We start from the raw sequence: 14,920 nt of genomic DNA on the forward strand, positions 1-14,920 counted from the left end.
CTGATGTTGTCATAAATAGAATATAGCTTTTGATGTAATTTATTTTTTCACTATAGGCAAGCAGTAGAACAACAGTTGTTCAAATCATTGTCACTTTGCATAATGTCTGAAATGTAATACAGCTTGTCTTTGTGTGTGTGTGTGTAGGGGGGGGGGGGGTACTCCAGATGATGCCGTTAATATGAAGGTCAAAATGTCAGAAAATTAAAGTAATTATTCCTAACATTGTTGTAGTTTCCATAATTTTACTGAAACGAATATAACAAGTTCAGTGCTACATACAATGAACTCGTTACATGAAACAAGCAGTGGGAGAACAGAATAGAAAATAATCAAGAGTAATGCAATAAAGTGTATATATCCAAGATGAAAAGTTAACGAAAACATAAACGTGGAAAGGCAGCTAGAGTAAATAACATTCAACAGCATTCAATGATACAGTGGCTATATGGCATAACTCAGAAGACCTGGTCAAAAAGTTGAAGTCCAGATGACTGGAGTATAGTTCTCATAATATTCATGCCATCTATAAGAAAGAAAATAAAACAATGTGAGAAATTTCCCTACTGTGCGTTCAAAATAATATTTATGCAAGCATTCTTAAGAAGAGGCTAAGAAAAATTGTGGAAGAGAAACTGAACTCAGTACAAACCATATGGTCTGAACCCAGGTTGTAAAAGCAAGATGGATTCAAGCTAAATAAGGGTTGTCAGGATCAGATTTTTACTTTGTGACAAACAATTGATTAATCAAACTAATTCCTCCAATTTCTGTTCTTCTCTTTTTCTTCTCAATGTAATAGTGACAGCCTTGATGAATACAGTTATTACAGTTATACAGCTATATACCATTACTGAATTAGGCAGCCAGCACCCTCTCCAATTGCGTATATGACAGAAAAGCAATCACTGCAGACCAGCTGCTAAATAGTACATGGGACCAAACCCAACAGTAATGTCTGCTGAAGGTTTTGTGATCAGCTGACAAACAATCCTACTACTGCTTGTCATGCCACGTTGTGCCTGAATGGGAAATGAGTATAGCAGCATGCAGGGAGCATTGTTAAGGCTGCCTACTTAGACTGGAGTTTGGGTATAAGTCTCTCACCTAATTGCATGCCCCTGCTTTTAAGTTTCCTGTACTAACTCAACAATGAAAGACAATCAAACAAATATTAGTGTCACTATGGATATATTAAAAAATATGGTAACATCACTCAGAGATAAGACCTCTTGGCATCCATCTTTTCCTCAGTGCATGCCTCCTCTGATCTCTCACCAGAAGATCAGAAAAATCCTCATTAGTCTTGATACTAATAAGTCTCCTGGTCAAGAGTATCCATTTATTGTCCTCAAAACTTATGTTCCAGAATTAACAACCATCCTGCATTGTCCATATATACTGTCATATTCACCTAGCATTTATCCCAACAGCATGGAAGCAAGCTTTTATCCAGTCTATATCTAAAAAGGAAAATAAGTCAGCCATCAAACTATCATTCCATTGCTCTTGACTCGATACTTGTGAAAGTGATGGAGAAAGTCAACAAGCTTTTTCACTATCTGAAGAAAAATCAGTTAATTAGTGATCATCAATATGGATTCTGCCATTCTCATTCTTCAGCAGACTATCATTACCCTTACTCACTTATACAGGCTATGGATAGATTTGGAGAAACTCATATGGTTGCTTTTGATATTTCCAAGGTATCTGAGAGTCTGGCATTGAGGCCTTGACAACAAACTACTATCTTATGGTCTCCTCTTGCCATTTGTGACTATTCATTATGTGTCATGGTGGATGACTTCCTCTCATCAGATTTCTTTATCAATGATGTAGTACTTCACTCTCACCCTCATTCTTCCTCCTTCATATCAATGACTTTCTCTCTCTAACTTCAAATCCTATTCATATTTTGTTAATAACATTACTCTCATGTCTTGTCTTAATTTGAGAGAGCCAGCAGTATACAAATGATTGAAGCTTCAGGATCTTTCATAACCAATGTCTTAAACACTGATCTCTTCACCATTCTCAAGTAGGGCGAACACAACTTGAATCAATGCAATTAAAAAAAAAAAAAGTCCTTTCTTATTACCTCCAAAGAAAGATCCTACATTCACTCTTACTTTTGATAATGTTTCAATATCTTTTCACATGATCAGTTTCCTTTCCTGGGATTGACTTTCACATTTGGCTTATTCTGGCATAAACCGCATCAATGACCTCTTCAGCGTATAAAAACTTGGATTTTTTTTTTTTAAATGACTACTTGGAAACTCCTCAATTCCATTTTAGAAATCTCGACTCCAATCTTAGAATACTGTTCTCACATCTGGGGCAGTGCACCCAAATTCTATACATAACAAGGCAAGCTGCCTAACAGGTGACTCCGGTCTCACAGACTTCCTCCACTCACTTTTCCGTAGGTACCCTGTTTTTTTGATTTTTACTTTCACTGATGTTGCTCCACTGAACTGGCCACTACCTTTCCTCTGCTTTCCTCTAATAATGTAAATTTCAAGAACTAGAGCAGCCACTGGTCAATGTTCACACATAGTCACTCCAAACATATTGAACCAACATCTAATCTTCCTTCATTCCATCTACCTCTGTTGGAACAGCCTTCACCATACAGCTTTCTAATGAATACAATCTCCAGCTTTTTGAGAAATATACCAATAGATTATTTTTTTTTTCTCCTTAATCACTTGCCTACACATGGAACTGTTGCATTATAGATCTTGTGACCTCTTATGTGTGGGGTCAATATATATTTTTAAATAAAAATCATAGAAATATAACAAAAATCTAAGTTTTGTAGATCTAGAAAAAAAGCATATGACAAGGTGTCAAGAGAAAAGCTTTTCAAAATGAGCTATATAGGATAAACGGAAGGAAAATATACATAGGGAAATATAAAGAAATGAAATATACAGAAAGAGGGTTTGATTTTACATCAAAATTTTATTCATTACCTATATGGAACACATTATGAAGGAAAGTGGATTCAAAATTAGAGATTCAACTCATCTCTTCACTTTATGTAGATGACATTATACTCCTAAATAGCATACAAGTTTTCAGAATTCATTAACTAAACGAATCAAGAGCAAAAGGAATACTTTATGGGGAAGGCTGTTTCACAGAACTGAGGAGATGATAGAATTAAAAAAGAACTGATTCAGTGAGCAGCAGTACAACTATAGAAGAATGGGGAAATTGTTATTCATGTTACTGTAGTTTTAGCAGAAATGGAAGGGGGGGGGGGGCATGATAAAACCCAGTTCTGAACAGTGGTCCTATGGAAATACCTGTAGAACAAAAGGCAATGCATAAACTGACCATCTATGAGACAGTGGTTGGAGAGAGAGAGAGAGTCAACCACAACTGCTCTCATCTGAACAATATTCAGAACTTTTTGAGAGGTTTTAGATGCACCACCCCAAATGTAAGAGCAATAAAGGTTTAGTGGATTTGTGCAAATTAGCTAAACAGATGAAAAATGAGATCTTGGGCAAAAAAAGGACGCCAAGTTTTTTGGAAGCAGATGATGCTATAAAAGTGATATTATGATGCCAGAAAAGAAATATGAGTTAGAGAATAGAGAGTTGATTTTAACTGTTAAGCTGAGCATTATCAAAAAGCATTGGGGAGAAGAAATTAGTTTTTTTTGTGAGAAGAAACACAAAACAAACTTCTTGGATGCACTGAGGATGAATAAATAATTACTGCCCTACTGAAGGATAGCATGGAGATAAGGTGTTCAAGGGCACTTATTGTAAATGTTCTTGAAGAGTGACATGTTTGAGCATACAAGATATATAATGCATCCACTCCTTATTCAATTTGACCAGCATTTTGTGGGGGGGGACAAAAATGGAATACCAGTTGTCAGGTTTGGCTTTATGTTAACTACCTTCCCCCCCCTCCAAGAATTAAAAGAGAAACTGAAGCCATAATATGATGATATCAAGGATTCTGTGATAAACATTTTCAACGGTTGTGGAAACAATTAGCAAAACTTATTGCAGAAGGGATTTATATTCAAAGAGAGACAAAACTCAAATTCTCTAAGTATTTTATTCCTAGTGCTCATTTATGAAATTATTATTTTTTTAACAGATCTCACTACATGTTCCACAATGTGATGTTAATTTTGGAAATTATTAGCAAAGTCTACAAATGCTGTCAACACGCATAATGCATGGAACTTTTCATGACTATTTTGATTTCATCACTGATCATAAGGATGGTTATATCATGATTCACCAATTTTATGTCATATGGTCATATTTTTAGCCAGAAAACCTTGATGCTGCCTGTACGAAACTTTTCCAAAGCAAGGGCTAGGACTTTCAAAGGCAAATCCTTAGTACAAAAAAAAAAAAAAGCAATGGTTGAATAGATGGACTGGAATGCCTGAATTTATAATAGCAATTTAGAGTAATCATTATTAGCTATTGCTCAGCTTTCATCCATCAATATTCACTTGAAAAAATAAAAAAAGAGCAATTAACATTAAAAAATTAATAAATCATTGGTTTTATTCATTTATTTAACTCACCAAAACAGCACAGAGATAAATGACCATGTGAGACTCACAGGAGTATTATGCCATTCAAATTATGCAGTTCTAAACTGTTTACCATTCAATAATACTATACAAAAGTCAATGAACATAAACATACAACAATGTTAAACATCCACTTACTAGATTTCTTTTTACTTGGTGGACTTTCTGGCTCTCGTGGTCGTAAAGGTTTGTAGTTTGGTTGAATAGCTGGCAAAGTTGACAAGATATCCACTTCTTCAAGTGGTTGAAGTTTTGCCTACAAAAACATTGAAAATATTGAAAGATTCATAAAATAACAAAGATTATCTCCATTTTGGCTTTTATCGTGTGTTATTATTAATGAATTCCATTCCATATCATAATCATGACATTAAAATGATTTAAAATAATCCATTTTTGGATTATTTAGACTTTTTGTTATATTACCTTTTGTTTACATTTAGATACTGTGCATAAGGCAAAGATGATCTGAGCTAAATTCTTTTTTTTATTATACAATTTATTCATTATTACTCTTACCTCTATTGCATTCACATTTGCAATTATATTAACCACTCCTGGTAGTCACATCTTCACTTTCAAGTATATGATATCGTTAAGTATGACTATCATCAGGTATGATAACAGAGTTCTTAAAAAAAAAATGTAGATTACTTGATTTTTGGCTCAGAAAATTGTTAGTATGGCTACTTCAGTAGAAACATGTCCATGAATAAAAATATTGGAGTATGACAGTACTTCTTACCCAAGAAGTACATTAAATTAAAGATTCCAAGAAATTTTATCCTTGGTTTAATCCTTTATCCAAGTGTAAGCAAACAAGGTTTGCACCTGAAGTAACTTTGGAACTGAGCAACTCGTATACAGATTCTAATGACTTCACATCACTTGCCTTAGTATCCCATAATGCAAAGGACATGTATAATGCTATGCATTATGGGAAGGGTCACTACCCAGACCAGTTTTGACCTTTATTGATGTCTCATCAGTGGGAGCCATACCCAGAAGTGATCACACCTTATTACTAAAACATTTTGGATTAGAGATAGATATTGGAAATTTTTCCACTTGGTTATACTATAAATTAAAGGTTCCAAGAAATTATATTCTTGGTTTAATCCTTTATCCAAGTGTAAGCAAACAAAGTTTGCACCTGAAGTAAACCAAGAATATAATTTCTTGGAACCTTCAATTATTATTATTTGACACCTGCAGGGAGTCTAAGTACTCCTAGAGGGAAGGCACCTGCTGTACAACTCTGTCTTTACCATTCAACCACCAACTGACCGCAACTACACCAAAGCCAACTACTGCCGACCAACACTCGTATTTCCACAGACAATCATAAATATCCATTTGAACAGCAGGATACGAACCCACAGCCTTGTGGCTGGAGAGCAGATACACTATCTACTTGGCCAACCAGGCCGGCATTTGCAGTATATTATAGTAATTTATAGTATAACCAAGTGGAAAAACTTCCACCAAGAAGTACAGCCACACTTCAAAGGTCATGTTAATTAAAAAAGTTATACTTTTAACTTATTTATATCTTAAATCAGTAAGGTGCTTTGAAGAAATTATTTTACTTTATTTTTTGAATTCTATATGAATAATTAATTTTGATGCTTAAATCATATATTTTACCTTTTGTCCACTCTTTCTAAAACTGATGGTGATATCATTTTACATCAGATATGATAATTATGGTAGCTATTATACAGATTTTTTTAATAGCTATCATAATTATCATTTTTTTTCTGACCCAAACAAAAATGATCCAAAAAAATAACTGGCATGAATATGCAAATATTCACAGCTTTCACTGTACTAAATTTCAAATTTTGCCTAGAGTTTAATGTTTCACTTGTATCATCCAGAGAGTCCAGCATTGAGTAAAATAAATTCCCTTAAGCATCAGTTTTTCATTAAACAGTAGTTTCAATCCTTTCCCAGATAGAAGTCAACGAAAGAATCAAGTTTGCTAATTATTAGCTTGATAAGTTTGAATATGTCCACTTTCTTCTAGAATGAGTCCTAGCAATTGGCAGATGCCATAAAGAAACTATTTGCATAAATACTTCAGGTAGTGTCAAGATTTCACACTGAAGAAACTGGCAGATAACAGAATAATACCAAATGAATGAAGGGAGTCCAAGTATCATGTCTAGCAAAAAAATAATGAATTATGAATACACTGAATTCACCATTCACTAGAGAAAACTGTGTAACTGAATAACTTCATAGTGCTGCAGCTATTAAAACCTGGTCAGAACCTAGAGAGGCAGTGGTTTTAATTACAGCCAAGGAAACATGTCTGTTAATTATGTGTTCAACTAGTTGTAGGAAACTTCTGCCATCTCTGCATGAGTCTCAATAACACAAAATTACATGGCAGTGCTTGTGAATGTTCCATTCAATGTTTCTCTCATGGCCATCGAACCTGGATCTTTCAAGACAAAATGCATTAATGCAAACTGTGATACAGAAGTAAGAACTTACCATATAGAATTTAAGCAGACCATATCAACATATTTCTTCAGATTATTAGAAAGTCCAAGTTCCTAATGTTCTTGTAATTGGACCAGAGCTATAGCTAATCTGCAAACATGCATTCATTTCTATTCTATGTACATCACATTTCTCTTTTCTCAAATAGTACTGTTCAACATAAACACCTGCTAATTGCTTTCACTCATATGTGCTAATAGCTGCTGATCTGCAATCTTTAGATGAAAACTGAACTCCTTTTAGCAAGGAAATACCAGTTACATTAAGCAGATGACAATGGGTAGGAGGCTCAGATATCAGCTGTCATTTATCAGAGTTTTGTAATGGTAACTAATAAAAACACGATAACAAGACTAAAAAATAAACTCAAATATTGACAAAAGAGCAGTACGAATTGTCAGGTCAATGAAACCTCAAGCACACTAACAGAATAAGAATATAATCTACTCTATATATATAAAATAAGCCGAAATTTGAAACATTTTTATGTCATGTTTTTTGTCTTACCAGCTTACCGGCCCGGAACTCAGGAGGGTTAGGCACCGTAGGCGCTGGGGCAGAGCCCCCTAGTAAGAATATGCTTAAACGATGGACTTTGTCAATCTTTTAAGTAGTGCAAAAATAAGGAACTTCAATGCCGAAGGATGTATTTTCATATGCTCTCAGTCACTATGTTTGGCTGAAAAATGAATGGGTGTGTTGAGATTTAAGTACTGGGAATATCTTATTGGAGGTTTAATGGAATATTTGCAACACTAGGAAAGGATTAAAAACTAATTTTAATGCTTCCAATATTTCATCTTGGTCACTGAGACATCTTCAGGGATTACAAAGAGGGTGCACCACCTAGACAGGACTTTACGCAATGAAATTCTGCTACCATCTAAAGGCAATCACAAACATCCACAGCAGGAATCAAACCCAAAATGTGTTGGCATGAAAGCAATATGTTAATCATCTGGCCAACTAGGCCAGCATGCTAATCATAATACTCTACTAATAGTATACAGAGGATGTCATGAAGTCATATGCAAAATTTTTGTTATTACAAAAATATGAGTTATTATATTAATATAGATAATAAAAGGTAAAATATATAATTTGTTCTAAGTCCTTAAATCCAGATATTTCTGCCCTAAAAATTAATTTAAAATAAAACACAGTGCAGTTTATATACATATATGTATGTATGTATTCGAATCTACAGCCTTTTGGCTGGTTGTTTGAATCCTGCTGTGGGCATCACCACCACTACTACTAGTATGAAAATACTAGTGGTGGTGTTGGTGTAGATGATGATGATGATGATAGCTATGGTTCATTGTAGTTGATGGATTGAGTGGTGGAGACAGAGAGCTGTAGAGTAGGTGTCCTCCTTGATGAGTCCCTGGACTCCCTGGAGGGATCACATAATAATAATAAATTTGTTTAATAATGTTACAAATAAAGGAAATCTTTGTATACTTACAAACTGTTTGACTGCAAAATTTATTTGTTAAAATAACTCACCTCTAATTTAGTTTATTATTTCTGTACTATAACCTTGAGAGAAGAAAATACTGAACTTTCCAATGTTTTCATGCCATTAAAGAACTGTAGTCTTGTTTACAACAGTGACTTAACAACCTGTTACATGACAACTGCCATGTTACTTACCATGTCAGGCAGTAATGCACTTGTGCAAAGTTTGTTCTTATGAAAAGGAAGTTGAATTAGAGAGAGAATAACAGAACAGCTATTGTATTGATTAAATGGAGAAGGTTGGAAGTTTAGGGGAGAAAAGAGTTTAAAGGAATTCTTTAGCCAAAAAAAGGTGGAAAAAAGCATTATGAGGAAAACAAATGACTATCCCAAAATTAACAGAAGAATTTCTTTTAAATGAAGCTGAGTTGTGGCATAGATAAAAGTGATATACAGTTTCTCGTGAAGCAACAGACAGCTCCTTTTGATACGTTATGAAGCAAATATTCCAGTTAAGCACTAAAACCTGAAAGAGATGAAATCTTTTTGTATTCAAGGATATGAAAAGGAGCTGAATATTACAGAGAAGATATGAAGGAAGAAATATGGTTTTGTTTTTTTAAGAAAAGTTATGCACAAATTATTTTCTTTTTAAAAGAAAAACAGGTATGAGCTAAGTATTTATCTTTTCCATTATTGAGAGCAGAAGTAGCCGAGGACATGATGCGAGATTGAAAGGCTGCAGAAACAGCAAGAGATCAATCAACTGAGAACAGAAAAGAGCAAGAGTTCCAAAGCCACAAAAGAAAACTAAGAATAAAAACGAGAGAAAGGGTGTAAAAGCAGATAAAGTTTGCCCTGTTTCCCTAGTGCAAAAATTAATAATATTAGTATGCTGCTAGAATGCAGAAATTGAAGGTGAAAGAATTGATTGTTTTAGCTGGAACCAATGACCTCAGAAGTGAGAGAAGTATTGTATAAGAAAGGATGTGAAAGAGTTATTGGAAGAAGTGAAAAAAAAGAGCAAGAAGGTGGTTTGTGAACATGCTACCAAGCTATGATAGAGGCAAATGAGAAGGAGGAATAATGATAGCTAATGAATCAATATGTATGTTGTGCAAAAAGAATGATGTTGACAGACTGCACTTAAATGGATTGAGTTATGTATCTAGAGAGCTTTGTTCACCAAGATTATGGATGCACAAAGTCAGGAAAACTAAAAAAAATTAAGGCATATGCAGACGTGTGTGTGTGTGTGTGTGTGTGGAAGGCACCCATGAGGCAAATGAACAAACAATATGGAATCTAGTCTCGCAGGCAAAAATATCAAATGGGATGGTCAATTCAGAATGTAAAGGTGATTGAGGGCCCTAAGGAGAGCTACAGTTTCTGTATGCACATACTAAGGCTAAAAGCATCAGGAATAACAGGGAGGAGTTTTTGGCATTGTTTAATGCAACCTCACTAAATGTTATAGGAATTAGTGAGACTTGGCGGACAGTAATGACATAGTTACTGGAATAGAATGCGATGTATTTAATATTTTCAGAGATAAAGTAGACAGGATAGGAAATGGGATGCTGCTGATGAAAGATGAAATGCAGCCCTCAAGAGTAGGAGTCATATGGAAGTTTTTTCACTTGGCTATGCTACTAATTATATATTGGGTTTTATCCTTTACCCAAGTGTTAGCTAACAAAGTTTGCACCTGAAGTACTTTTAGGACTGGGGCAACTCATGGTAAAGGTAGCATAAGTTCTCATTACTTGCCTTAGTATTTCCCATAATGCAAAGCACATCTCCTTGCAGACATGTATAATGCTATACATTAAGGGAAGGGCCACTACCCAGACCGGTTTCGACCTTAATTGAGGTCTCATCAGTCGGAGCCACACCCCAGCGATAGTGATACTAAGATGGAAGTAATGGAGAAGTCATATTTACCTACGAGTTGCCAAAGGGTGTCACACCCTATTATTAAAACTCTCTGAATTAGATATAAGTTTATGGAAGTTTTTTCACTTGGCTAGGCTACTAATAGGCTTTGCTAACACTTGGATAAAGGATAAAATCCAATATATAATTAATAGCGTCCACCTCTGGGTCTGGCTCCCACTGATGAGTCTTCAATAAAGGTCAAAACCAATCTGGGTAGTGGCTCTTCCCTTAATGAATAGCATTATACATGTCTGCAAGGAGATGTGCTTTGCATTATGGGAGATACTAAGGCAAGTGATGAGAACTTATACCACCTTTACCACGAATTGCCCCAGTCCTGAAAGTACTTCAGACACAAACTTTGCTTGCTAACACTTGGATAAAGGATAAAACCCAATATATAATTAGTAACATAGTCAAGTGAAAAAACTTCCATAAACTTATCTTTAATCTAGAGAATTATAATAATAGGGTGTGACATCCTTTGGCAACTCGTATAGGTAATGACTTCGCCATTACCTCCACCTTAGTATCACCACCTCTGGGTCTGGCTCCCACTGATGAGACCTCAATAAAGGTCGAAATCGGTCTGGGTAGTGGCTCTTCCCTTAATGAATAGCATTATACATGACTGCAAGGAGATGTGCTTTACATTATGTGAGATACTAAGGCAAGTGATGAGAACTTATACCACCACCTTAACCAGGAGTTGCCCCAGTCCTGAAAGTACTTCAGGCACAAAGTTTGTTTGCTAACACTTGGATAAAGGATAAAAACCCAATACATAATTATAAGAGTAGGATTCAGTTGGGCAGATGGCAGTTCTTTTGAGTCAGTCTGGTGTGAGATAGAAGTCAGTTAAAAAATATAAAATTGGTTGCTGCTATAGGTCAGGGATGATGTGGAAGATATGCATCAGCAGATTAGTATAATGCGTGCAAGTCAAGTAATTATTATGGGGAACTTAAACTTTAGAGACATAGATTGAAAGCAGGAAAGATCACATGGCGGGAAGGAAACAAATTTTATACACTTACTGAGAGATAATTACTTGAAGCAGAATGTGACAGAGGAGACTCATGGTATGATGGTTCACATGCACTTTTGGAAGGATACTTACAGTGCATGAGGAAAATATTCAAGGGGTATCAGGAAGAAGCAATATCATTCTGTATACCCAAGGTCATGTATATATATCAGGTAAGATTTAGATAGATGAGTAATATTAAGCAACAGCTGCAAAAAAAGAAAATGTAGTGGAGGGTATATAAAGAGAAAGGTGACAAACATGGTAAGGAAGGCAAAATCAGATTATGAGACGTTAGCTGAGGAGCCAAAAGAAAAATCCTAATGTGTCTTTTTGTTATATGACAAATAGGAGAAAAAACGACTATGGAAGGATAACTTTAATGAGTGCAGATGGTAGAGTGGTAAGAGAGGCAGATGAAATTTTTGGGCTACTGAGTGACCATTTTGCAAGGGTATATCATCTAAATTTTAAAAGAATGTGCAGGGGAACTGGCAATGTCTTTGACTAGACTGTTTAAGTCTCAGCTCTGGCAAAGTCCTAAGAGAGAGTGGAAAGAGAGCAAAATTCCTTTGCATAAAAGAGGATCTAAGTCTGTGGCAACAAATTATAGACCAATCAGTATCTCAGGAGTAGTGGTAAAAGTATGGAAAAGTAACAAAGAGAGAATTCAGGAATAGATAGATAAGAATATGATACTCTGTTTGGAGCAGAATGGCTTTGTGAAAAGTTTTAAAAGAGGTATACTGTGAGAAGACATATTGACACAAAATTAATAACAGAAAACTCACAAACAAAGATTATTTAATAGTATAATTTTCGCCTATGTGTGACAGGCATCTTCAGTACATTTTAAGCTCAAATTAAACAATAACTGACAATTCCAAAAAGTACCACCTAAGTAGCTGGTGTAAAATAACTCAAAAGGTCAATAAATTTCCTAACAAAAAAAAAAAAAAAAAAAAAATGTCTACAATAAAAAGTTAGGAAAGATGGATCTGTTTAAGTTAGGAGAATGAAGTAAAGTTTCACATGTTTCTTTATAAAGGCGTTCCATGAGGAACTGACTTTTGTGAAGAACTCTTGTCTTTCTCCAATGAACTCTATGTCTAGTGAAGATGGTATGTTCTGCAAGTCCAGACTTTTCAGGTTTAAAGTATTCAATATAAGATTGGTGTTTGTCTAGCCGAATAGAGGCAGATCTTCCTGTTTGTCTGAAATAAGATAATCCACAAGAGCACGGAATCTGGTAGACACCTGGATAATTAAGATGTGGAAGCTTGTCCTTAGGCAAAGTGAGAAAGGTGGAGATTTTTTTAAACGGTCGAAAGGCAACAAAAATATTCAGTGGTTTTAAAACTTTTGCTGTACGTTCACTAATGCCTTGTACATAAGGGATAGGGAATGCGCGTTATTTCTTCTGTATTTGAAGAGGAAGACATATTAAAACTACTCAAAGCTCTTTTAATGAAGCAATTCTAATAACCATTAGATAGAAAGGAAGAAGTTATATTTTGCAGTTCTTTCTGTAAAAGATCGTCTAAAGAACAAAAGGAGTGGGCAAGATGAACCAGTGTTTTAATAGTTCCTGCCTTTTGACTGGAATGATGATGAGATTCAGCATGGATATAATGGCCTGTATCAGTCTTCTTTCTATAGACTGAGAAATGTAGGTTACCATCTGGTTGACAAAGAATTAGAAGATCTAAAAAGGCTAACTGCTTATTTGATTCTACTTCTAGGGTAAACTGGATCCTAGGATGAAGTGTGTTTAACTTAGTGAGAAACTGTTGAAGTTCATCAGAAGAGCCATTCCATACAGCAAATATGTCATCGACATATCTGAACCAATGAGCAGGTCTGGGAGAAATGTTGTCAAAGATACATTGTTCAAAATGTTCCATAAAGAAATTGGAGATAGCAGGAGAAAGAGGATTGCCCATTGCTGTTCCTTCAATTTGTTGATACAACTTATTTTTAAAGGAAAAATAACCAGAATGTATTACAAAATCAAATAATTTTACAATGTCTGAAGGAAATTCCTGTTGCAGTAATTCAATGCTTTCAGAAAGAGGCACATTTGTAAATAAAGAAACATCTAAACTAATCATGATATCAGAAACATCCAAATGAAGATCTGAAATTTTATTTTTGAAATCCGAAGTATTTTTTATATATGTATCAGTTCTTCTAGTTGAAGAGGAGAGTAAATTTGATAAAAATTTTGAGATTTTGTAAGTGGGGCAACCTATACAATCTACTAGTCTGAACGGAATGCCTGGTTTATGAACTTTCGGAAGACCATACAATCTAGGTGGACGACCGAAGAAGGTTTTAAGTTTTTTCTTTTGATCTTCATTCCATGTAGATACATTATCTATAAGAGAACTAAGTCTCTTCAAATTGAACTCTCGGTAGGATCCGATGTAAGAGGCCTATAAGTTGAATAGTCACACATTTTTCTCTTTCACCGAATAAGGTGCCCTTGATAGAATTTTTTTCATAACATAGACAGAGGTATTCGATCCTTATCCCAAAAAACAGCCAACAGGTTACATTTTGAATGTGCGAAAATTCTTTTTAATGCCAAGCCTCCTCGTCCTAATCTTTCTCACTCTGAGTTTAAAGCATTGAAATCACTGAAGAACAGCCATAATTTAATTATTATGAAAGCTGACAAAGGGAAAGTTGTAGTGATTCAAGATAGGAAGGAATATGAGAGAAAAATGTCTCTATTACTTCGCGACTATTCAACTTATAGGCCTCTTACATCGGATCCTACCGGAAGTCAATTGAAGCGACTTAGTTCTCTTATAGATAATGTATCTACATGGAATGAAGATCAAAAGAAAAAACTTAAAACCTTCTTCAGTCATCCACCTAGATTGTATGGTCTTCCGAAAGTTCATAAACCAGGCATTCCGTTGAGACTAGTCGTAGATTGTATAGGTTGTCCCACTTACAAAATCTAAAATTTTTTATCAAATTTACTCTCCTCTTCAACTAGAAGAACTGATACATATATAAAAAATACTTTGGATTTCAAAAATAAAATTTCAGATCTTCATTTGGACGTTTCTGATATCATGATTAGTTTAGATGTTTCTTTATTTACAAATGTGCCTCTTTCTGAAAGCATTGAATTACTGCAACAGGAATTTCCTTCAGACATTGTAAAATTATTTGATTTTGTAATACATTCTGGTTATTTTTCCTTTAAAAATAAGTTGTATCAACAAATTGAAGGAACAGCAATGGGCAATCCTCTTTCTCCTGCTATCCCCAATTTCTTTATGGAACATTTTGAACAATGTATCTTTGACAACATTTCTCCCAGACCTACTCTTTGGTTCAAATATGTCGATGACATTTTTGCAGTATGGAATGGTTCTTCTGATGAACTTCAA

The 14,920-nt window shown here is 34.9% G+C and overlaps 1 protein-coding gene across 2 annotated transcripts in view; it reads right to left on the minus strand.

The window, feature by feature from the left end:
- LOC150097510 (uncharacterized) overlaps window positions 1–14,920 on the minus strand; it is a 235,351-nt gene that overhangs the window by 133,113 nt on the left and 87,318 nt on the right. For both annotated transcript variants that reach the window (XM_090407294.1, XM_090407295.1), the window contains one exon: window positions 4,715–4,832. In XM_090407294.1, the coding sequence (XP_090263420.1) occupies window positions 4,715–4,832 (118 nt within the window). The remainder of the gene's footprint in view (window positions 1–4,714; window positions 4,833–14,920) is intronic.

Source organism: Typopeltis vanoorti, chromosome 17, assembly GCF_054136105.1.
Source record: "Typopeltis vanoorti isolate ZY-2024b chromosome 17, IOZ_Tvanoo_1.0, whole genome shotgun sequence".
Classification (NCBI taxonomy): Eukaryota; Metazoa; Arthropoda; class Arachnida; order Uropygi; family Thelyphonidae; genus Typopeltis; species Typopeltis vanoorti.